This window comes from Electrona antarctica (genome assembly GCF_951216825.1).
Source record: "Electrona antarctica genome assembly, chromosome: 8".
Lineage (NCBI taxonomy): Eukaryota > Metazoa > Chordata > Actinopteri > Myctophiformes > Myctophidae > Electrona > Electrona antarctica.
This window is the reverse complement of record NC_136789.1, coordinates 33,387,384-33,412,498: the sequence shown is the minus strand read 5'-3', so window position 1 is coordinate 33,412,498 and position 25,115 is coordinate 33,387,384. Positions and strand designations below refer to the sequence as shown.

The 25,115-nt window shown below is 46.4% G+C and overlaps 1 protein-coding gene across 1 annotated transcript in view; it reads right to left on the bottom strand.

Annotated features, from left to right (window-relative positions):
* Positions 1-25,115, bottom strand: part of LOC306928722 (calmodulin-binding transcription activator 1-like) — a gene marked incomplete at both ends in the record, with an annotated part of 178,994 nt that overhangs the window by 142,918 nt on the left and 10,961 nt on the right. Inside the window, one exon of the mRNA XM_079508992.1 lies at positions 1,760-1,907. Coding sequence (XP_079365118.1) covers positions 1,760-1,907 — 148 coding nt within the window. The remainder of the gene's footprint in view (positions 1-1,759; positions 1,908-25,115) is intronic.

Below are 25,115 nucleotides of genomic sequence, written 5' to 3'. Positions count from 1 at the left end.
GGCAACATGTAACTAAAGTTTTCAAATAATTGCAGTGGAGTCAAAGCCCAATATTTGTCTCTGCGATGTAGTGGAGTAGAAGTAAAAGTACTGACATTTTTAGAATACTCCAATAAAGTAACAATACCTCAACATTGTGTACTTGAAATGTACTTAGTTCACACGGCTGCCGATCGAGCCGTTAGCTTTGCAGAGTTGATGCTGAACTTTATGCCGTGTGGGCGAATTAACGCATGCAAATCTTTGCTGTTTTTTTGCCGCCTAAAGACAGACTTTGACCCTCCGTTGCCGTGTCATGCGTCATTCCCTGGAAATAGCAGATGTACAAGCTCAGACATGCTGGAAATAGCAGATGTACAAGCTCAGACATGCTGGAAATAGCAGATGTACAAGCTCAGACATGCTGGAAATAGCAGATGTACAAGCTCAGACATGCTGGAAATAGCAGATATACAAGCTCAGACATGCTGGAAATAGCAGATATACAAGCTCAGACATGCTACACGCATCGTGAGCTTGCAGAGCTATATTTCAGCGAGTGACGTCGGCGACAATGACCCGAATCAAGCGCGACATCGTGGACCATTCCTTCTCGCTCCCGAGGAAAGACGTGGAGTTTAGAGTCCACCCTTTCTTGGCGGGAACCCCTTGGTGTTTGAAGCATTACGTTATAATTTAGCTATTGATTTTTGAAAAATCGTGAACATGTGGCACAAATCTTCTGGGGGGGTCCCTGGAACAACATATTTTCAGATGATGGCCAATTACATATAATTTGGGGGGTCCTTGACATGAAAATGTTTGAGAACGACTGACAGACACAGTTTTTTAGAAGACATTTGTAGAAAGGTTCTGGTTGTTACCGCATTGATATCAGTTCATCTCTCCCTGGCGTCTCCAGAGACATGGATATCAGTTCATCTCTCCCTGGCGTCTCCAGAGACATGGATATCAGTTCATCTCTCCCTGGTGTCTAACCAGCATGGCCACAGCATAAAGACCAGCATTCTCACACACAAAGCAAAATCAAACGGCGAGCAACAAAGGTGCCACATATACTTTTAATGGGCTTTAAATGGTTGCATAGCAACAACACCAGTTTCACACATATAACACTGCTCTTTATCTTACTGACCACAGGGCTGTCTTTATTTATTATTTATTTTGTTGTTGTTTGTTTTCTTTCTGCTGCAAATATCACCAAGCAGTGTGAATATGTAATACTACTGCATCATCCTCTGTCTTCTGCTACAAGCGACTGTGTTCCAGGAGGGTCTGGGGACCCCCAGAGGTACTGGAGGAGGAGGGTGGGGGGGGGGGGGGGGGGGGGGGTTCCAGGGGGGTCTGGGGACCCCCAGGGGTACTGGAGGAGGAGGGGGTTCCAGGGGGCTCTGGGGACCCCCAGGGGTACTGGAGGAGGAGGGGGTTCCAGGGGGGTCTGGGGGACCCCCAGAGGTACTGGAGGAGGAGGGGGTTACCAGGGGGGTCTGGGGACCCCCAGATGTAGGAGGGGGTTCCAGGGGGGTCTGGGGACCCCCAGGGGTACTTGAGGAGGGGGTTCCAGGGGGTCTCCAGCTAAATGAGTTATAATACAGCATCGACACCAGTTTACCAATACTACTATACTGCTACTGTCTTCTTGAAAATGATCCGAACAGTCACGATGTGTGTGAGGCTTGTACATCTTCTCAACAGAATGCAGCAGGGCTAGACATGGTTGATTGTGGTTTTCACAGACTATGCATGCACGCGAGTGCACGTGTGCGTGTGTACTGTGTGCGTGTGTGTGTGTGCGTCTCTTACCTCATTGGTGTTCCAGCGGTGGCGCTCCTTGGGCAGAGAGGAACATTTGGGCAAACACTCCAACAGCTTCTTGGGAAGGTAGATCTTCAGCTGGCCAGGCTCATCTGGAGACAGAGGAGAGAAGGTTACAGTACAGGCTCATCTGGAGACAGAGGAGAGAAGGTCACGGTACGGCACGGCACGGCACGGCACCGTACCGTACCGTACCGCACGGCACATGGATTGCATTTTTATGCTTTTCTATGCACTATACGTGCTTACTCAAAGCGCTTTACAACGGTCCATTCATTCATACATTGGGAGGTGAAGCGGCGAACAGTCGACACAATGTAGGGTTCAGTGTCTTGCCCAAGGACAGGAGGAGGAGCCGGGATTTGAACCGCCGACCCAGGGATCATTGGACGACCTGCTCTACCTCCTGAGCCACAGCCGCCCCTACAGCACTACAGCACAGTGGCCTGGCTCATCTTCAGACCAACAGAGGAGAGAGGTTCACCATACAGCACACTGAGCACAGTGCCTCCAATAACTCAATGTTTAATGGTTAATGTAGTTTTTTTCCCCACACAGTCCTCCAAAGCAGGGGTTCTCAACCCGTGGGTCGCGACCCCTCGTGGGGGTTGCCAAATCATTTTGGGGGGTCCCCAAATTATTTACAAAAAAACAAAAACAAAACTATTTTTTTCTTTTTTTTTTTGAAAATGTAAATTAAGAGTTTACGTGAGTTTACGTGAGTTTACGTGAGTTTACGTGGTGCATTGCATAAACTTTCCTTAATGATCATATCTGGTTTCAGTATTCATTTATGATGTATTTTCTCTATTATTGTCTCCACCAGTCCGAAGGCATGGGGAGAGAGTATGTTTTGCACTCCGTCCGTCCGTCCGTGTGTCCGTCCGTGTGTCCGTCCGTCCGTGTGTCCGTCCGTCTGTGAACAGCTAATCTCCGGCACCGTTAACCCGGTCGATGCCAAATTTTGCACACAAACTCCCTGGATGCCAACGATGAACCTCTGCCCCAAAATGTCCAGAATGGCCTGTTATAGCGCCACCAGGAGGCCGCTTTGTGCAAAACAAGTTTTTGGACAGTACACCTACAGATTTTGTCCAAACATCACACAAATTGGTACACAGTCTCTCTAGAGCCATTCAACGAAACGTGTCTTTCAGATTTCTCAGACTCCATCCTGATTGGCTAAGATTGGCTTCCAAAGTTCGCAGGAGTGCTCAGTTTCAAACAAAATGCTGCAAATCATGAACACATGGTGTGATTTCCGTGAAATTGCACACGCACATTCCCACTAGGCCGAGGAAGAAATGCCACGTGAACATTTTCAACTCAGCCTCATGGTGGCGCTATAACTGGCCGAAAAGTGTTTTTACCTCCAACTGCACGGATTTGTGGATAACTTTGTATGCCAACTCCCTAGAGGCCAAGGAAAAACCTTTTTCACATCTGCTCTTTATAGCGCCACCAGGAGGCCGACATATGTAAAACACATTTTCTAATATTAATCCTTCAGATGTTATCCAAATTTCACGCAAATCGGTACACATGCTCTCCATAGTCATGTGATCAAGACGGGTTTGTTTGATTTCTCATAATCCACCTTCATTGCCTGCGATTGGCTTCTAAACTTTTCAGGAGTAGCCCGCTTTGTACCCGTTTTGTACAAATCGCCACAACTACTCAACACAGCGTCCGATTGCGGTGAAACTGTGCAGGCATATTCCCACTAGGCTGAGGAAGAAATGCCACTTGACAGTTTTCAAATCAGCCTCATGGTGGCCAAGCCGTGTCACACACACACACACACACACACACACACACACACACACACACACACACACACACACACACACACACACACACACACACACACACACACACACACAAATTATATTACTCCTAAACATTTTGCCTTTTTTCTAGTTGCAGTTGTTTTCCCTTTGGTTCAACATTCTGTTGCCGTTTGCATTTTAAAAGCGTCGATTGATTCGGAAAGTCCAGCCAAAAATAAAGTAATCAATGAAGATTGATTTACGAATGAAATTCAAACGGCCGTGTCTTATTAACATGTATCGATGCATGCATGGTCCAAGACCCAGAGATGAAGGGACATGCAGGGCCAACAGCCACAGGCTCTAACAGGCTCCAGTAGAGCCTCCAAGACCCAGAGATGAAGGGACATGCAGGGCCAACAGCCACAGGCTATACTAGGCTCCAGTAGAGCCTCCAAGACCCAGAGATGAAGGGACATGCAGGGCCAACAGCCACAGGCTCTAACAGGCTCCAGTAGAGCCTCCAAGACCCAGAGATGAAGGGACATGCAGGGCCAACAGACCCAGAGATGAAGGGACATGCAGGGCCAACAGACCCAGAGATGAAGGGACATGCAGGGCCAACAGCCACAGGCTATAACAGGCTCCAGTAGAGCCTCCAAGACCCAGAGATGAAGGGACATGCAGGGCCAACAGCCACAGGCTCTAACAGGCTCCAGTAGAGCCTCCAAGACCCAGAGATGAAGGGACATGCAGGGCCAACAGCCACAGGCTATAACAGGCTCTAGTAGAGCCTCCAGGACCCAGAGATGAAGGGACATGCAGGGCCAACAGCCACAGGCTATAACAGGCTCCAGTAGAGCCTCCAAGACCCAGAGATGAAGGGACATGCAGGGCCAACAGCCACAGGCTCTAACAGGCTCCAGTAGAGCCTCCAAGACCCAGAGATGAAGGGACATGCAGGGCCAACAGCCACAGGCTATAACAGGCTCTAGTAGAGCCTCCAGGACCCAGAGATGAAGGGACATGCAGGGCCAACAGCCACAGGCTATAACAGGCTCCAGTAGAGCCTCCAAGACCCAGAGATGAAGGGACATGCAGGGCCAACAGCCACAGGCTATAACAGGCTCCAGTAGAGCCTCCAAGACCCAGAGATGAAGGGACATGCAGGGCCAACAGACCCAGAGATGAAGGGACATGCAGGGCCAACAGCCACAGGCTATAACAGGCTCCAGTAGAGCCTCCAAGACCCAGAGACGAAGGGACATGCAGGGCCAACAGTAGAGCCTCCAAGACCCAGAGATGAAGGGACATGCAGGGCCAACAGTAGAGCCTCCAAGACCCAGAGACGAAGGGAATTGCAGGGCCAACAGTAGAGCCTCCAAGCCCCAGAGATGAAGGGACATGCAGGGCCAACAGTAGAGCCTCCAAGACCCAGAGATGAAGGGACATGCAGGGCCAACAGCCACAGGCTATAACAGGCTCCAGTAGAGCCTGCTGGCTCCATTGCATGGTCTTGATGAGTATAACCTACTGGTGCTTAAGGGTTGATTATCTCTGGTCCATAGCCATAATGCCGTTGCTGCCAGTGCATTAGAGCTATGGGACGTTCAATGAATTGTGAAGAAGGAAGGGAAGGCAGAAGCTTCTGCTCCACAGTGCTTTTGTTCTTTTACATAATATAAACATGACGTTTCGGCCATGACTGGCCCCTCATCAGGTGACCTTATACTGTCACCTGATGTTACTATAAGTAGAAGTCCCGTCTTCCAGATGAACTTGAGTAAAAGTACAAAAGTATCAAAAAAGTCAGCATCAAAAAAGTACCTTATTGTGCAGAATGTCCCATTTCACAAGGTCAAAATGTATTGATTTCAGTGTCCCAGTTAAGCCGTGTCAATGGGTGAGCCTGTGCCATGCCAGATCAGAGCACCAGAATAGAGGGTATGCGCGTGACATCATCATCAAACCAGGAAGTTATGCAGGAACGCCTACTGAGTGGCAAAAAACTACTTTCTGGCCTGGACAGCCCATACATCCACACAGAAAAGTCTTATCCGATTGCATTAAACAACATTAAACTCACTTTGCCTGTTGCTTTGCCACTCGATTTGCCACTCGATGTGCCGCTCACTTTAAGCATAAGCATACTCTCTATTGGCTCAACTAAATGCAACGCAGCCCTCGTTAATGTCATTATTTCCACCTGTGAATGTCTTGCTTTGACATACGTACATAGTAGTATAGGCCTCTACACACACGCCTCCTTCGGCTATGTATGGCGTGTGCTTCCCGAGAGTAGGCATGAAGCTCTCCAATCCAATCCAATCCACTTTATTTATATATATTTATATATAGCACGTTTCAAAACTCAGGGTTTACAAAGTGCTGTACAGGAGAAAATAAAAACAAATACACTAGAGCTACCACACAGAACAACAACAGAGCTACCACACAGAACAACAACACTAGAGCTACCACACAGAACAACAACACTAGAGCTACCACACAGAACAACAACACTAGAGCTACCACACAGAACAACAACACTAGAGCTACCACACAGAACAACAGCACTAGAGCTACCACACAGAACAACAACACTAGAGCTACCAACACAGAACAACAACACTAGAGCTACCACACAGAACAACAACACTAGAGCTACCACACAGAACAACAACACTAGAGCTACCACACAGAACAACAACACTAGAGCTACCACACAGAACAACAACACTAGAGCTACCACACAGAACAACAACACTAGAGCTACCACACAGAACAACAACACTAGAGCTACCACACAGAACAACAACACTAGAGCTACCACACAGAACAACAACACTAGAGCTACCACACAGAACAACAACACTAGAGCTACCACACAGAACAACAACACTAGAGCTACCACACAGAACAACAACACTAGAGCTACCACACAGAACAACAACACTAGAGCTACCACACAGAACAACAACACTAGAGCTACCACACAGAACAACAACACTAGAGCTACCACACAGAACAACAACACTAGAGCTACCACACAGAACAACAACACTAGAGCTACCACACAGAACAACAACACTAGAGCTACCACACAGAACAACAACACTAGAGCTACCACACAGAACAACAACACTAGAGCTACCACACAGAACAACAACACTAGAGCTACCACACAGAACAACAACACTAGAGCTACCACACAGAACAACAACACTAGAGCTACCACACAGAACAACAACACTAGAGCTACCACACAGAACAACAGCACTAGAGCTACCACACAGAACAACAACACTAGAGCTACCACACAGAACAACAACACTAGAGCTACCACACAGAACAACAACACTAGAGCTACCACACAGAACAACAACACTAGAGCTACCACACAGAACAACAACACTAGAGCTACCACACAGAACAACAATACTAGAGCTACCACACAGAACAACAACACTAGAGCTACCACACAGAACAACAACACTAGAGCTACCACACAGAACAACAACACTAGAGCTACCACACAGAACAACAACACTAGAGCTACCACACAGAACTACCACACAGAACAACTACAGAGCTACCACACAGAACAACAACACTAGAGCTACCACACAGAACTACCACACAGAACAACTACAGAGCTACCACACAGAACAACAACACTAGAGCTACCACACAGAACAACAACACTAGAGCTACCACACAGAACAACAACACTAGAGCTACCACACAGAACAACAGCACTAGAGCTACCACACAGAACTACCACACAGAACAACTACAGAGCTACCACACAGAACTACCACACAGAACAACAACACTAGAGCTACCACACAGAACTACCACACAGAACAACTACAGAACTACCACACAGAACAACTACAGAGCTACCACACAGAACTACCACACAGAACAACTACAGAGCTACCACACAGAACTACCACACAGAACAACTACAGAGCTACCACACAGAACAACTACAGAGCTACCACACAGAACAACTACAGAGCTACCACACAGAACTACCACACAGAACAACTACAGAGCTACCACACAGAACAACTACAGGGCTACCACACAGAACTACCACACAGAACAACTACAGGGCTACCACACAGAACTACCACACAGAACAACTACAGAGCTACCACACAGAACTACCACACAGAACAACTACAGAGCTACCACACAGAACAACTACAGAGCTACCACACAGAACAACTACAGGGCTACCACACAGAACTACCACACAGAACAACTACAGCGAGAATACAAAGTAGGAACAGTGAAAACAACTGAGACACATCACAGAACAGTACAAGACGCAACAGCGTCACAGTGAAACAAAACGTTTACAAGGACCGAAGAAACTCAAGCAGGGTTAAAAGTAGTGCATGTGTTTGGTCCGACTAGTCATTGGTCCGAAACACGACAACCCACCTCAAACCCTAACCTAACCATAACCGCAAGCACGGGAGCAGGCGCTAGTCCGAGGTGCGGAGGCATGTCGAACCAATGCTCCGTCGGACCATAGTATGCCTCCCGGTTAAAAGCCAAGGTATAGAGGTGGGTCTTTAGGCGAGATTTAAAGGTCTCGATGGAAGGGGCCAATTTGACGTGGGAGGGGAGCGCGTTCCATCATTTGGGGGCTACAACAGAAAAGGCTCGGTCGCCTCTGGACTTTAAGCGGGTCTTCTTTGTGACCCTGAGATTCAGCTGGCCCTCAGACCGCAGTGACCTTGGGGGAGTATAGACCTCAATAAGGTCAGACAGATATAGAGGAGCCAGACCAATTATAGATTTAAAAACAAACAATAGAATTTTAAAATCAACTCTCCAGAGAGATTCCTTGCGAAGCATATGAGCCATCGAAGGAGAGTTGCGTCATTGAGGGGTCAGACAACGCTGGAGCGATGTCCATGCAGCCCAGCATGGAGAGGGACAAGCTGGAGTTTGAAATACATTGTTTTCAAATTCCAATGAGAGCGGCACAAATATCAGCAATTGCATGTGCTCAACATGACAACTAAAGTCTCTGTAATGTTTATGTTGTACTATTACTAAAAAAATATCTAAAATAAAGGAATTTAAGATCATTAACAGACTTACTGCTTGTGACGTAACGTTCCGCCAGAAGGAATCCAACCGGCAACTGCTTCTGGCGGAATGCTCCGTCTGATAAGCTTTATTATTGATATCAAACCGGATCGCTGATTTCTATTTTTTCATTATTATTTTGGTTTGGCCTTTCCTTCTTTAGCGATCCTAGACCGGGTTGTGCAACAGCACTCCCGTCCACCTCCCATATTATACAGGCCGACTAAAAAGCTGAATAATCTACGGAGCTCTCCATGGTTTGGATAAAACGTGCGATGTTCGGAGGTCTTTGCTGATTATCTGGTGGTCTAGATGGAAACATTGGCGCTTTCTAGAGCAAGGATGGCTTCATTGTAGCTCGCTAGCATTGACGCTATTTATTTAGCATTAAGATGGACTCCCAAAACAGGATATGGGTCCTGCATGTGCAGCCCTTAAATCGCCTCGGCAGTCTGAGGTTGGCTGTGCGTCCAGCAGGTGGCAGTATATGAGTTAAAGCTGGGCTGTTGTCTGATGAGTCCAGTGCATGCTACTAACTTCCAGTCCAGGCCATTGTCACTCTTCACCAATAGAAGTCTATGTAGGAGAGCTGCCATTGGAGTGAAGCCCCATGAATTGACCAATAGAAGTCTATATAGAAGAGCCTCCATTGGACTGAAGCCCCATGAAGTGACCAATAGAAGTCTATGTAGGAGAGCCTCCATTGGACTGAAGCCCTCTCATCTATGTGGCGCTGTCTGTCTGTCTGTCTGTCTGTCTGTCTGTCTGTCTGTCTGTCTGTCTGTCTGTCTGTCGCACGGCGATACAGAGAACAGAGAGGTTACAGCCCTATATGAACATCCTTGTGCGTGTGTGTGTGCGTGCATGTGCAAGCCCAGCGGGTGTGCAGAGAGAGAGAGAGAGAGAGAGAGAGAGAGAGAGAGAGAGCACTCAAAGGTTATTGATAAGCAATAGAGTAGATAGAGGGCGTCCGTCCACTCATCAGAACTCCCTCTGGGATCATACCTGTGAACCTGAGGGCCTCAGGGCGAGAGACACAGAGAGAGAGAGAGAGAGAGAGAGAGAGAGAGAGAGAGAGAGAGAGAGAGAGAGAGAGAGAGAGAGAGAGAGCACCATTCGGGCAGACCAAAAAGAGAGCGATCGAGGAGGGGCGAGAGAGAGAGAGAGAGGCACGAAGAAGAACAAGAAGGAACCATTTCCAAAGTGAGAGATAACAAGGTAGGGGGAAAAAGTCACGGCAAAGAGACATGAAGAGAGATTTAAGATTGCATGCAGCGCACAATCTATATGCATGTATGAGCGCGTGCGTGCGTGCATGTCCGTGCGTGCGTGCATGCGTGTGTGCGTGTCAGTGGGGGAGTGTGCTCAGGCACGTATTCTCCACCCTAATCAATTATGCATTTATTAATAGAAGGCCTGAGAAGACAGAATTTCAAACAGCTGAACGGTGCAGCGGCTTTCGTTAAACAGCTGAATGGTGCAGCTTAGTTAAAGCCTAATTTCTTTTTTAGCGCGCGCTGCCCCAGCCTCTCCGCTATGAATGCCAATCAGTGTTTAAACCCCACCCCTCCCGGCTATAACCCCCCCTCCACTCCACTCCCCTCCCCTCCCCTCCACTCCCCCACCCTCCCCTCCACTCCACCCCCCCCCCCCTTCCACTCCCCTCCCCTTCTCATCTGAAGAATTCTCATCAGAGCTTCGCCTTTGAAATGTACCAAAACCACCACATCAAACAAGTCCGTTGCTTGCACGGACGAACGCACACGCACGCACGCACGCACGCACGCACGCACGCACGCACGCACGCACGCACGCACGCACACACGCACGCACAGGCACCCTTACACAGCACACTATGCAAGCATGTAGGCATGCATATGAATGCACACACAGACAGACACACACACACACACACACACACACACACACACACACACACACACACAGAGAGATGATCAAAAAAAGCCCACATCAGAGCAGCGTGTGCGTTCGTTCATTCCCTGACCTCTTCTATGGAGACCATGTGGTATTTTAACGAGTGACCTTGGCACTAGAGGATTCTTCTTCTGAGACACGAAACGAGCGCTCCTCATTAGAGAAGCACAGAGTCATGGATATAAAGGGACACATGGCAGTGTTGATGTCCTCGACTGCCTTTCACGACAAAATAATGTTCGTCGAAAACTAAATGAAAACTAAGCTATGGTGACTAAAACTAAGACTAAATGCATTGACAATTTCGTCAACAAATAAAAACTAGACTAAAATGTTAGGAAGGGACTATAGTGGACAAGAGATCCAGTATAAGTAAAAGACAAGTCATTTTACACTTGGTTGCATGCTGAAAATAGCTATAGACTATAGTCTATCATCATCATATCATCATACTATCCATCCATCCATCCATCCATCTTCAACCGCTTATCCGTAGTCGGGTCACGGGGGCAACAGCTCCACCAGAGTGCTCCAGACATCCCTCTCCAGAGCAACATTAGTGACTTCCTCCTGGGGGATCCCGAGACGTTCCAAGGCCAGTTGGTCAATGTGTTTCCTCCAACTGCGCCTTGGTCTGCCCCGGGGTCTCCTCCCAGTGGGACGTGCGTCGAGGACCTCCCTAGGGAGACGCCCGAGAGGCCTCCTAACCAGATGCCCCGGGGTCTCCTCCCAGTGGGACGTGTGTCGAGGACCTCCCTAGGGAGACGCCCGAGAGGCATCCTAACCAGATGCCCCGAACCACCTAAACTGGCTCCTTTCTCCTTTCCATCATATCATACTATAATTCACTCAATGTCTGAATGAATGAATGTCTGAAACACTGTCGTAGCTCCTCATTGGCTGAACCAATCGCTCCCACTTTTCACACAGGCATTGACCATAATATTACGGAGGGCGTAAACAAAGCCTTTTTTTCAATTGAACAAATTATGAATTAATAATTTATTTATTAGTGAATTAAAATGTCCCATCGACTTACATGGGAAAATGCGAAAACTCACATCAAGTATTTTTCTCTCAGAAACCGGTCGGAGCTACAGTCACAACACTTGGAGGGGAGGTTCATAATAATTATTAAAATGTATGTAATAAATAATTACATCAGTCGGCCTCATGGTGGCGCTATAACAGCCCACTTTACATTTCACCTTATAACTCTTGAACCGTACAGTAGGTTGTAAAATCTAAATTTAACTTTCCCTGGATTCCTTGGGTCATTCCGCATCTCCCCATATAGGCCACGCCCATTCGCGTCAGAATAGATTTTCCGCCATTTTGACTTTTCTTCAAAACACACTTTTTGCTCTTCCACCTACAGCTTTTGTGCAAATCTCACAAACATCGGTAAACATGATCTCTGGACCGATCCCATTACAACACCACAGGCAGAACTGTCATAGTCCGTATCGTTCGGCTGTCATCGGCTTCCAATGTTAGTGGGAGGGGCCTGTTTCACACAAAATGACACAATTCACCAACGGAATGTCCACCCCACATTTAATTCACATGTCGAGGGTGCTTTAATCAACAGAGAGCCCAAATCAATTCCATTTTCATCCATAGGGGGTGCCGCAAATGCGGAATTTTACAACGTTTATTGCAAAAACATGCTTTTGGGGGATACATCTGCTATATTTGCGATAGCGTAGCCTACGTGCGCTATAGCGAGACAGGACAATTCCCTCCCAATCAGTAATGTGATCTATGACATCACATTACCCACACTGTACATCATTTGGGGTTCATACTGTATATTCAGAAGGGGTAAGGTCTAGTACAGTCAAAGTTCAGACTGCGGGACCTCGCTCAGACAACTTTACATGCATGGGGACTGGTTCACCGGACTGAATCGGGGGGGGGGGGGGGGGGGGGACACTGTAGCACTACAATAAACAGTGGCAGGCGCTCCTGCCCGAGTGGTGTGTAGACTCTCCTATTCTACAGTGGTGTCATTGAGGGGGCAGAAAGCAGCGCTCAAGCGTGTTCAGAGTGTAACAAGCTGGAGTATGAAATATGAAAACATGACCAATGACAAAAAACTCCCATATCTACAATGTAGATGTGCAAAAACAGCAGCAAGATTCGTGAGTTGCTGTGATAGGAGAAGGATATCAAACGGAACACAACCACTCTAAAGACTAATCATTGTGTATATTCCTGCACTATACCTACATCCAGTGATCTTGGTACAATATAGAAATTGATCTATTGAAGATTCTGACGTTCAAATGTACATCTTTTTTGTTTTGATTGTATTGCTGTATTGTTGTATTGTGCTTTCTGCTTTGGCAATGTAAACGTATGTTTTCTCATGCCAATAAAGCCCTTTAAATTGAAATTGAATTGAATTGAATTGAAATACATTGTTTTCAGTGAGAGCAAAACATGCCAACTGTTTTAAAGTATTGTACAGTACTAACAACTAAAGTCTCTGTAATGTTTATGTTGCACTATTACTAAAAAAAACTATCTAAAATAAAGGGATTTAAGGCCGGGCTGTTGCCTGAGTCAACTTCCAGGACATTGTCACTCTTCACCAATAGAAGTCTATGTAGAAGAGCCGCCATTGGACTGGAGCCCCGGGAAGTGAACAGAGATGTCGTATAACTCCCTGATCTAAAACAGCACTGTTCTGCCCGGCAACATCCATGTGTCAGAGACGACTGACGTCACAGATGACCGATGACATCACAGATAGACTGATGACATCACAGATTACCGATGTTGTCACAGTTCTGGCCAACGATTACGACATGGAAGTCCCCAGATCCAACCACACCCCGTGGATCCTCCCGAGATCCACACCAACCCATTTAGGCCTGACGTCGAAATTTAAAAAAATATGTTCAAAATCCTGACAGTTTTCTGAAATACCTCATGTTTCTACTGTGTATCAGTGGTGCTCGATATTTCATGTCAAGGACCCCAAAAATTATATGTAATTGGCCGCCGACCCCCATCTGAAAATATGTTGTTCCAGGGACCCCCCCCCCTCCTCCTCCTCCCCCCCTCCTCCTCCTCCTCCTCCTCCTCCCCCTCCCCCTCCTCCTCCTCAACCTAAACGAGACACTGTGGATTCATCTAAAGTCCTTTATGAGCTCCTTTCCAAACCCCAGAAGAGTTACACCTCAAACCTCCTCACACAGTCGACTGTACCCAAACCCCCGAAGTGGAGGAGGAGGGGGGGGGGGGGGGAGTACACATATCACCAGAAACCCCAACCCAAACCACCCTCCACCCCCCCTCCCCACCTCCCAGAAGCGTTGTCACAGTCACACTTTGATCAATCTCCTCAAAATGTTCCTCAAAGGAGTCGTAAAAAGCTGGAGTGGTGACATGTCAGGGTGAGTGGGCGGGACCGGCTCCTTTCTATCTCCTATAAAGCTATAGGATCCCATCCTGAGATGGAACGGTGTGTGTGTGTGTGTGTGTGTGTGTGTGTGTGTGTGTGTGTGTGTGTGTGTGTGTCTAAATTGTGTGTGCCTAAATTGTGTGTGTGTGTGTGTGTGTGTGTGTGTGTGTGCATGGGGAGGAAACACTGACATCTTAACAGTGAACGTCATGTGCAGTGGTACTGCATGCACACACGTGCACGCACGCACGCACGCACGCACGCACGCACGCACGCACGCACGCGCTCACAAGCACGTATATATCTCTGCTTTAGGGCCAGAAACCATGAGCTAACTCCAAAATGTACATTTTTCAGGAGATGAAAAATGTATTTCTTTCAGGAGATGAAGAAAACCTTCACATTAAATGTGAAGGTTTTCCACCAAAAAAATGTTTTAAGCAAAGCAACACTGCCTCATCAAAGTTGGTATTGTGACTTTGTCAGATACTTGCATGCAGAGTGGGAGAGGTGGTGGAGTTCGCTGCGTTAGCAGCAGTGGCGTATCCAGGAATTACATTTTGGGCAGGCCAGATGTGTTAATTACCGTCTCCCCGCGCACAATCGTAGCACTAAAGGTTTTCAAAGAGATATACCTGCCAGACAGTAGGATACAAAGAGATATACCTGCCAGACAGTAGGATACAAAGATATACCTGCCAGACAGTAGGATATAAATGGTAAATGGTAAATGGTGCATTTATATAGCGCCTTTATCCAAGGCGCTTTACATAGATTGTGCATTACATTCACCCATTCACACACACATTCATACACCGATTGCGGCGGAAGCCATGCAAGGTACCAACCAGCACATCGGGAGCAATTTGGGGTTCAGTGTCTTGCCCAAGGACACTTCGACATGTAGCCAGGAGGAGCCGGGATTCGAACCGCCGACCCATGGATCATTGGACGACCTGCTCTACCTCTTGAGCCACAGTCGCCCCTGCCAGACAGTAGGATACAAAGATATACCTGCCAGACAGTAGGATACAAAGGCTGAAAGGCATGCATTTACATTCCAATGGGTGATTGAGGGTCGCGCTCTACCGCAACGGCCAATCAGCTGTCCACTAATAGTTCTCAGGTCTTGTTTTTGTCCTCTCTTTTTTCTCAGTGTATGGATTTTGGCCAGGCCAGAAATGGATTTGGACAGGCGGACGCCTGCCCTCGCCTTATTGTAGATACGCCTCTGGTTGGCAGACAGTTTGAGGGTCCAATGGAGTTGGCTGGTTTTCTCAGAAGCACTTTTTAATGCTTTTCATTGGTTAATTTTAGTGTTTTAACCAACACGCAGACATAAAGGGTGTTTTCCATAGAGTAATACAAGGATAGAGACCGTACCGGAGCGTTAGTCCCGCCCCCACCCTATTCCTTTCAATAGAAGTTGCGTTGAAGCACCCAGCAGACTGCAGGAAGCACCCAGCAGACTGCAGGAAGCACCCAGCAGACTGCAGGAAGCACCCAGCAGACTGCAGGAAGTGCAAATATAGCTGCAAGCAGCGATAAGGCGGGACCAAGAAAGAAGACAATACGCAATATGCACAAATAAGAATCACAGGCTGAGTTGTCACTACCTGGATTTGAACCAGTGACCCTGTGGTCCAAAGGTGAGAGCTCTACCGACTGAGCTATGCAGACACAGTCAGTTGACTCATTCTAAACAGTAACATCATCCAGTATTTTTGGTAACAACTGTCCTGGTCTTTATCCATTACTACAGTGTGTTTTCACGTACAAACTTCTCTTTGTACACTTTCAGTGCTATTTGGCATGACCCTCTACCATACTGTACAGTTGCAAAAGCATATGACGCTGCATGTATGTATTAGAGGCAGAAGAAGAATTTTCACAAACCAGCAATTTTCATTGGCTCATAAAAACTTCATTTTTTCACTTAAACAAAATGTACTATGATTTGTTGTCCGTATAGGTCCAAAGTTCACGTGTAGACGTTTGTGTGCATTTTGATCAAAGATCCTGGGAGGAGATACATTTTAACTGTATTTCATATAATTCAAAATGGCGGGTGATCTAAAGGTCAGAGGTCAAAAGTCAGAACACGAAAGTTGTTCGGCATGAGGAGACACATATGTGTATCAAAGTGTCATTGCCAACGGTCAAACGGTTCATGAGCTATGCACGTTCAAAGTTAGCATTTTCAATTGAGCGCTATAGTGCCACCATCTGGCCAATCGTCATGGGCTTCGCATAGTCACCGTTTGGCATGGCCCTCTACCAGATTACCGCGTTTCGCAAAAAACGACTGCACGGTTCAGCCAGAACAGATATTTTTGGCGGAAGAAGAAGAAGAAGAAGAAGGAAAAAAAACACAAAAGTCACTTTGTGACTTCTTGGTCCCTTAATTATAACTCAATGGCTCAAGCGAGCCGAAGTTTAGCCTAGCCTAGCCTATCCCAGGACCTCAAATGTGAGGTCCGGCTTGATGTTTTCTGATTAATTGAAAATGCTGGACCCTGTTGTAAATAAATAAGTGCAATGCTTGCATGGATCGTCCACAAAGTCAAGTATTGACTTTGACTGTATTGACTTTGAAATGTACCCATTCGGCATACTGTGAAATAACGTTTTAAATCAATCAATCAATACATTGTATGAAAAACAAATGGAAAAACAAGAAGAAAAATAAGTTAGCGTAGCTGCTTTCTGCCGGACGGACGGACAGCGCTGATGTACAGTATATGTATTTCTTGCTGACATGTTTTTGCAGGAGTTAAGACACTGAGACCTGAGATCAGATTCTAAAAATGTCTTCTACATCCTGACAGTTTTCTGAAAAAGCTATGTTTCTATGTCAGTCGTTCTTCGACTTTTCAAAAATAGCAGACCTACAAGCTCGTAGCGCGCCACTCGGTGGCGCGCTATGAGCTTGTAGATCTGCTATTTTTCAATAGCTAAAGCATAACATAATGCTAACACCAAAAGGGGTTCCCGCCTAGAATGGGTTAACAAATAGCCAGTCCGTATCAGTCAAGCAGCCGTACAGTGTACAGTCACAGCCGTACAGTAGACAGTCACATCACTACAGTATACAGTCACATCACTCATTGGCTTTCATTTTGTAAAATCTATTCGGGGAGTCTGTGGGAACGTACAGTCGTTTGATGGATGGTTCCGCTGTACGGCGGCACCACTGTCTGACTCAATGCTCATCAAGACCCCACTGTGTGCGTGTGTGTGTGCGTGTGTGCGTGTGTGCGTGTGTGTGTGTGTGTGTGTGTGGAAGGAAAGGAAGAGGGATTTACAACAACAACAAGAAAAAATACTCCCCAAAAAAGTGTTTCTTAAACCATTTAGACCTGATGTCGATTCTAAAAATCATGTAAATCATGACAGTTTTCACAAAAACCCTATGTTTCTAATGTCAGTCGTTCTCACAGGGTTAAACCCTATGTTTCTAATGTCAGTCGTTCTCACAGGGTTAAAACCCTATGTTTCTATGTCAGTCGTTCTCACAGGGTTAAACCCTATGTTTCTATGTCAGTCGTTCTCACAGGGTTAAAACCCTATGTTTCTATGTCAGTCGTTCTCACAGGGTTAAAACCCTATGTTTCTATGTCAGTCGTTCTCACAGGGTTAAAACCCTATGTTTCTATGTCAGTCGTTCTCACAGGGTTAAAACCCTATGTTTCTATGTCAGTCGTTCTCACAGGGTTAAAACCCTATGTTTCTATGTCAGTCGTTCTCACAGGGTTAAAACCCTATGTTTCTACGTCAGTCGTTCTCACAGGGTTAAAACACTATGTTTCTATGTCAGTGGTTCTCACAGGGTTAAAACCCTATGTTTCTAATGTCAGTCGTTCTCAACCTTTTTCATGTCAAGGAGCCCCAGAATTAACTGTATTTGACCGTGGACCCCCATCTGAAAATGTTCAGTTCCAGGGACTCCCCAGAAGCAAAGATTTGAGTTAAAACGTTCACTCTGAAAGAATACATTCAAAGATTTGTGCCACATTTTCGCGATTTAAAAAAAATATCAGACCCACAAGCTGAAAAATAGCAGATCTACCAGCTCATAGCGCGCCACCGAGTGGCGCGCTATGAGCTTGTAGATCTGCTATTTTTCAATAGCTAAAGCATAACATAATGCTAACACCAAAAGGGGTTCCCGCCCAGAATGTGTTAATAACAAAGTGTAACGTCGCCGAAGCCCAATCAGACTAGATCAGAGTGCAGACTTTATCCCTCCTCATAATAAAGAGCTGTCATCTCCATATTTAACGCAGAAACAAGTCGATGCCCTCCTGAGACGTCACTCAGTTAATTATAAAAACTCTCTCCAGTAAAAAAAAGAGAAACTCTCCAAATGCAACTCTTACTCTTTCCCCCAAACCATATTAGGAGGTGTCGGGGGAAATATCGCCCGACCTGCCCCCCCATCCCCCCCCCCCCCCCACAACGCACGCACAGAATGAAATTAATGGGGAGGGAGGAGAGGAGAGGAGAGGAGAGGAGAGGAGAGGAGAGGAGAGGAGAGGAGAGGAGAGGAGAGGAGAGGAGAGGATTCAGGGGGAGATGTGTGCTATAGGATGAGAGAGAGAGAGAAAGAGAGAGACAGAGAGAGAGAGAGAGAGAGAGAGAGAGAGAGAGACAGAGAGAGAGAGAGAGAGAGAGAGAGAGAGAGAGAGAGAGAGAGAGAGAGAAGCTGATAGACAGAGAGGGGAGGGAAGGAGTGACAGAGCGGGTGGTTGCTCACTGCCCCACTGCTGTACGTGCGTGCGTGCGTGCGTGCGTGCGTGCGCGGGTATAGGGGTTGAAGGGAGGGAGGGAGGGAGGGAGGGAGGGGCTACAGAGAGATGGGTGTGCATGCTAATTTCATCATTGTGCTGATAAACTTTTCCTCCTCAGTAATCCTCCTGCTACGTGAGAGCAGACAGGAGACTGGATGTATGGCTGGAGTAGAAACACGTACAGCCTGGATTAAACCATTTAGGCCTGACGTCGAAAATAAAAACATGTCTGAAATACCTATGTTTCTATATCAGTGGTGCTCAATATTTCATGTCAAGGACCCCCAACATTATATGTAATTGTCCACCGACCCCCATCTGAAAATATGCAGGAACCTCTCAGAGGCAAAGATTTGAGTTAAAAATATTCGCTCTGATAGAATATATATTCAAAGATTCGTGCCGCATTTTCACGATTTAAAAAAAATAGCAGACCTACAAGCTCATAGCGCGGCACTCGGTGCCGCGCTACGAGCTTGTAGATCTGCTATTTTCCAATAGCTAAAGTGTAACATATAATGCTTTAAACACCAAAAGGGGTTCCCGTTCAGAATGGATTAAAACCCAGTGAGAATACCTGATTCTACAAAACAATGTCTTCTACATCCTGACAGTTTTCTGAAAAACTGATGCTTCTACAGTATGTCAATGATTCTTCTATTCCATCCATCTTCAACCGCTTATCCGTAGTCGGGTCGCTGGGGGCAACAGCTCCACCAGAGAGCTCCAGACTTCTAAATGTGCCACGTCTCTGTCTGTGTGTGTCTGTGCGTGTGCGTGTGCGTGTGCGTGTGTGTGTGTGTGTGTGTGTGTGTGTGTGTGTGTACGGTTGTAATGCACGTAACTCGAGAACCGTTTGCCACGCCGACTTCAAATTCGACACACGCGTTCCACTAGCCTGGCTAATAAGCCAGACCGAATCAGCCGTTGGCAAAAAAAAAATTGCCTGCCGGCGGATTACGGTCTGGAGAGGTTCAATTGTACGCCCATTTCCTACACCAGATAACTGGTGTGGCCAAACGGTATGCAATATGGGCGGGCTTTGGTACAGTGACGTTCAATGCTTGAGACCTTTGACTGACAGTAGCTCTGACCAATTGCGTCAAAGAGAAAATGTTTGAACCCGCCCCCCGGGAAACAAGATCCATACACAGCATCTCCAGACTCAAATACCACACGACAGTGTGATTTGAGTCTGGTTTATTAGCCAGGCTAGCGTTCCACACCACCACAGGGAGTGCAATGCCCGGCCTCGAGTCGTTGGCATACACCGTTGTCCAGAAACACCACAAAAGGCTCTGGTCAGGCTCTGCCAGTGGACCTAATGAGGCCATGTCCCCTCACCTGTGCAATTTCCAGCCTCTGCCTCAGCCAATTGATTGCCATGGCAACCCCAAACCGGCCATTTGATTACTTACAGTCCACTTTTCACTGTCAGTTTGCACTCTTCACACAGGCAGACATAAAGATACAGAGATCTCCATGTGGGACACAGACAGATAGTTAAAACGGGTGCTATGAAAACGGGTATTAATATGAGGTTCCCCAAGTTGCATCGTTCCCAAGTAGGCCGGTGGCTGACGGGCACATGTCTAGTTAGTAACTGAATTTCTCCTGGGGGATCCCGAGGCGTTCCAAGGCTATAGTGTGTCGATGTGATCCCTCCATCTGGGTCTCCTCCCAGTGGGACGTGATCCTTGGTCTGCCCCGAGGGTCTCCTCCCAGTGGGACGTGATCCTTGGTCTGCCCCGGGGGTCTCCTCCCAGTGGGACGTGATCCTTGGTCTGCCCCGGGGGTCTCCTCCCAGTGGGACGTGTCTCGAGGACCTCCCTAGGGAGACGCCCGAGATGCATCCTAACCAGATGTCAGCGGTTCTCAAAACTATTTCATGTCAAGGACCCCCAAAAATTGCAATGTAATTGGCCACCGACCGACCCCCATCTGAAAATATGTTGTTCCAGGGACCCCCCCAGAAGCAAAGATACGAGTTTAAAACGTTCGCTGTGAAAGAATATATATTCAAAGATTTGCACAGATTTTCGCGATCAGATTTACTCGTAAATAGCTTGTATGGATTTGTTTATACGTCCGGAGAGGCTTCAGACGCTTGGTTCAGATCTAAACACATTTTGATTTGTCGTTAGGAACCCGTTGCGACCGCATGCCCTCTATGCTGACATCGACCCCGGGCAGGGTTCGAACCCGCAACCTTCCGCATCAAAAGGCATATAATGCTTGTATATCTGCTATTTTTCAATAGCTAAAGTCAGGGCTGGACTGGGACAAAAATGTCCGCGTGAATTAGGCCCAGACCAGCCCACCACAACCAGCACGCAGATAGCAGAAACTCTACCGCCCGCTCCGTCGAGGCACACACAAACAAACAAGCCCTAATACCACCACTTTTACAGAACAACATAAATGATACAAACCAACAGACAACTACACAACCCTTTGTAGAGGGTTTATTTGTCACTCACTGATAACAGGTACAGTGAAATGATCATGATGGCACTGGCAGAATGGCAGCACGCCCACAACCTTTCCTGGTGGCCTGCCGCCTACTGGCAGAATGGCAGCACGCCCGGACCTTTCCATGGCGGCCACCTACGGTCGCGGCCCACCGGGAATATCCCCGGTACGTCCTGTGGCCAGTCCAGCCCTGGCTAAAGTTCAAAATAATGGTGGTAAAAGTGTTTGAGAGAGTGAGAATAGATATGGGGGACGGGGATAAGCTGGGGGAGAACACTCTAAACACACTAAAACACTGTTTTAACCCATTTAGGCGTGACGTCGAAATTTAAAAAATGTCTTCTAAATGGTGACAATTTTCTGAAAAAAACCTCATGTTTCTGTATCAGTGGTGCTCAATATTTCATGTCAAGGACCCCAAACATGATATGTAATTGGCCACTGACCCCCATCTGAAAATATGTTGTTCCAGGGACCCCCCCAGAAGCAAAGATACGAGTTTAAAACGTTCACTCTGAAAGAATATATATTCAAAGATTTGAGCCACATTTTCAAGATTTAAAAAAAATAGCAGACCTACAAGCTCGTAGCGCGGCACTCGGTGGCGCGCTATGAGCTTGTAGATCTGCTATTTTTCAATAGCTAAAGTATAACATAATGCTTAAAAGACCAAAACCCATTCCCGCACAGTTTCCCAGTTCTTCTATTCCAGTGTCTTTCATATCAAGGTCCATTATTTACAGTGTTGGGGAATACCGTTACGTTTTCAAAGTATTCCCTTTTACGGTAACAGGATTAGCGCAATTAAAAAGTATTGTGTTTAATACGGTTACAAGATTACCATCTGAGAAAACGAACTTGTTAGATTACCGTTTTTTTGCGTTATTTTTGCGTTACTGACAATTAACCCATTTTGGGCGGGAACCCCTTTTGGTGTTTTAAAGCATTGTTATACTTTAAATATTGAAGAATAGCAGATCTACAAGTTCATAGCGCGGCACTCGGTGCCGCGCTATGAACTTGTAGATCTGCTATTTTTGTAAAATCGTGCAAATGTGGTGCAAATATTTGAATATATATTCTTTCAGAGCGAACGTTTTTAACTCAAATCTTTGCTTCATGGGGGGGGGGGGGGGGGGGGTCCCTGGAACAACATATTTTCACATGGGGGTCGGTGGCCAATTACATGTCATTTTTGGGGGTCCTTGACATGAAATATTGAGCACAGAAACATAGATTTTCCAGAATTTCGACATAATCTAAATGGGTTAAAACCCACCCGCGAGGAGGAAACAATCAGACCCGTCTGAAGTGAGTGCAGAGCAGCTCGCTATTCATTTTCAATGGGAGTCACGTGGTTTTGCTTGATGGGAGGAGGGTGGCAGAACAGATAGCTGGAACAGCCCCCCCCCCCCCTCTCCCCCCAGAACAGAGACAGAACATGCATTCGTCTCTGTTTTGAATGTGTGACCAACGTTTTCGGCTGGGGACCCCCGGAAATGCTTTGGCCATGTCTCGCCTGCCCCGGCCGCACCCCTCCACACCACCAATACAAATTGACCACTACAATAAGCTTCATAATAGATAAAAATACATCATGAATAAATACTGAAACCAGATATAATCAGTAAAGTTTATGCATGCACTATGTGTACTATGTAAACTCTAACTTTCCATTTTCCAGCCATTCAGTTGCAAAAAAAAATGAAAATAATGTGGGGACCCCCCCCAAAAAAAAATATTCCGGGACCCCCTGAGGGGTCGCGACCCCCAGGTTGAGAACCCCTGCTATAAAGGATAAACAGTCCCGTCTTCTCTCAACCTGTCATTTCACCCACGTGCCTCGACGGAATGTAAACAAGACCAGCCATTTACATTATGAGACCAGCCATGTGTGTCACACAAAAAGTGGTGACCTATTGATAGATTAGAATCATTACATCATTACAATCACCACAGACTGCAACGCACGGGTCACTGGTTTTCATGTGCGTGTGGCGCGACGGTTGTTGCTCGCAGCCTCTCGGCTTCTCCATTGACAGAAAGCTCATTCATTCAGGAAACTGCATCAGATGGATTATTTTTTTCTTTCTTTGTGGCAACAGAAAGAACAGGGAAATATATATATATATATATAGGTCTTAAATGTAACTGTAGCAACGCCATTGTTTTGGAAGAGGTAACTAAGTAACTGATTACTCAGAATAATCAGAGATTATGCCTCTCAGACCCAAAACTTTAGTATTTTGTTATCCTTGGATAAGATTTTGTCCACAATTCCATGCTGTATAGATGAGGTATACCAGCATGCTGTATAGATGAGGTATACCAGCATGCTGTATAGATGAGGTATACCAGCATGCTGTATAGATGAGGTATACCAGCATGCTGTATAGATGAGGTATACCAGCATGCTGTATAGATGAGGTATACCAGCATGCTGTATAGATGAGGTATACCAGCATGCTGTATAGATGAGGTATACCAGCATGCTGTATAGATGAGGTATACCAGCATGCTGTATAGATGAGGTAGGCAGGAGCATGCTGTATAGATGAGGTATACCAGCATGCTGTATAGATGAGGTATACCAGCATGCTGTATAGATGAGGTATACCAGCATGCTGTATAGATGAGGTAGGCAGGAGCATGCTGTATAGATGAGGTATACCAGCATGCTGTATAGATGAGGTATACCAGCATGCTGTATAGATGAGGTAGGCAGGAGCATGCTGTATAGATGAGGTATACCAGCATGCTGTATAGATGAGGTATACCAGCATGCTGTATAGATGAGGTAGGCAGGAGCATGCTGTATAGATGAGGTATACCAGCATGCTGTATGGATGAGGTATACCAGCATGCTGTATAGATGAGGTATACCAGCATGCTGTATAGATGAGGTATACCAGCATGCTGTATAGATGAGGTATACCAGCATGCTGTATAGATGAGGTATACCAGCATGCTGTATAGATGAGGTATACCAGCATGCTGTATAGATGAGGTATACCAGCATGCTGTATAGATGAGGTATACCAGCATGCTGTATAGATGAGGTATACCAGCATGCTGTATAGATGAGGTAGGCAGGAGCATGCTGTATAGATGAGGTATACCAGCATGCTGTATAGATGAGGTATACCATAGGCAGGAGCATGCTGTATAGATGAGGTCTACCAGAGGCAGGAGCATGCTGTATAGATGAGGTATACCATAGGCAGGAGCATGCTGTATAGATGAGGTATACCATAGGCAGGAGCATGCTGTATAGATGAGGTATACCATAGGCAGGAGCGGCCTTAAGGATCGGGGGGGGGCCCGTTCATGACGTCATCATTTTAATAATTCATAATTATTTAAAAGATTACTTCTTTTTTTTGTCAGTGTGTATTATCGCACTTCAAAGCATGAACAGCATACACAGCCAAGTAGAAAAATACACAAAAGCAGCTTGCACACACTGGGAAGTGGGAACAATTACAACCAAACAACACAGGTCAACGTGACATGACAGGTCAATGTGACATGACAGGTCAACGTGACATGACAGGTCAACGTGACATGACAGGTCAAGTACCTGCAGTGATTATTAGCTGCTGCCAACTAGTGGTAAGTGGACGTACCGGATGAGACTGAATAATTGACAAGGCTGATTGGAAGGCTGCGATGCAATGCAATATTACTACTACTACTACTACTACTACTACTACTACTACTACTACTGCTACTACTACTGCTACTACTACTGCTACTACTACTACTGCTACTGCTACTGCTACTACTACTACTGCTACTACTACTACTACT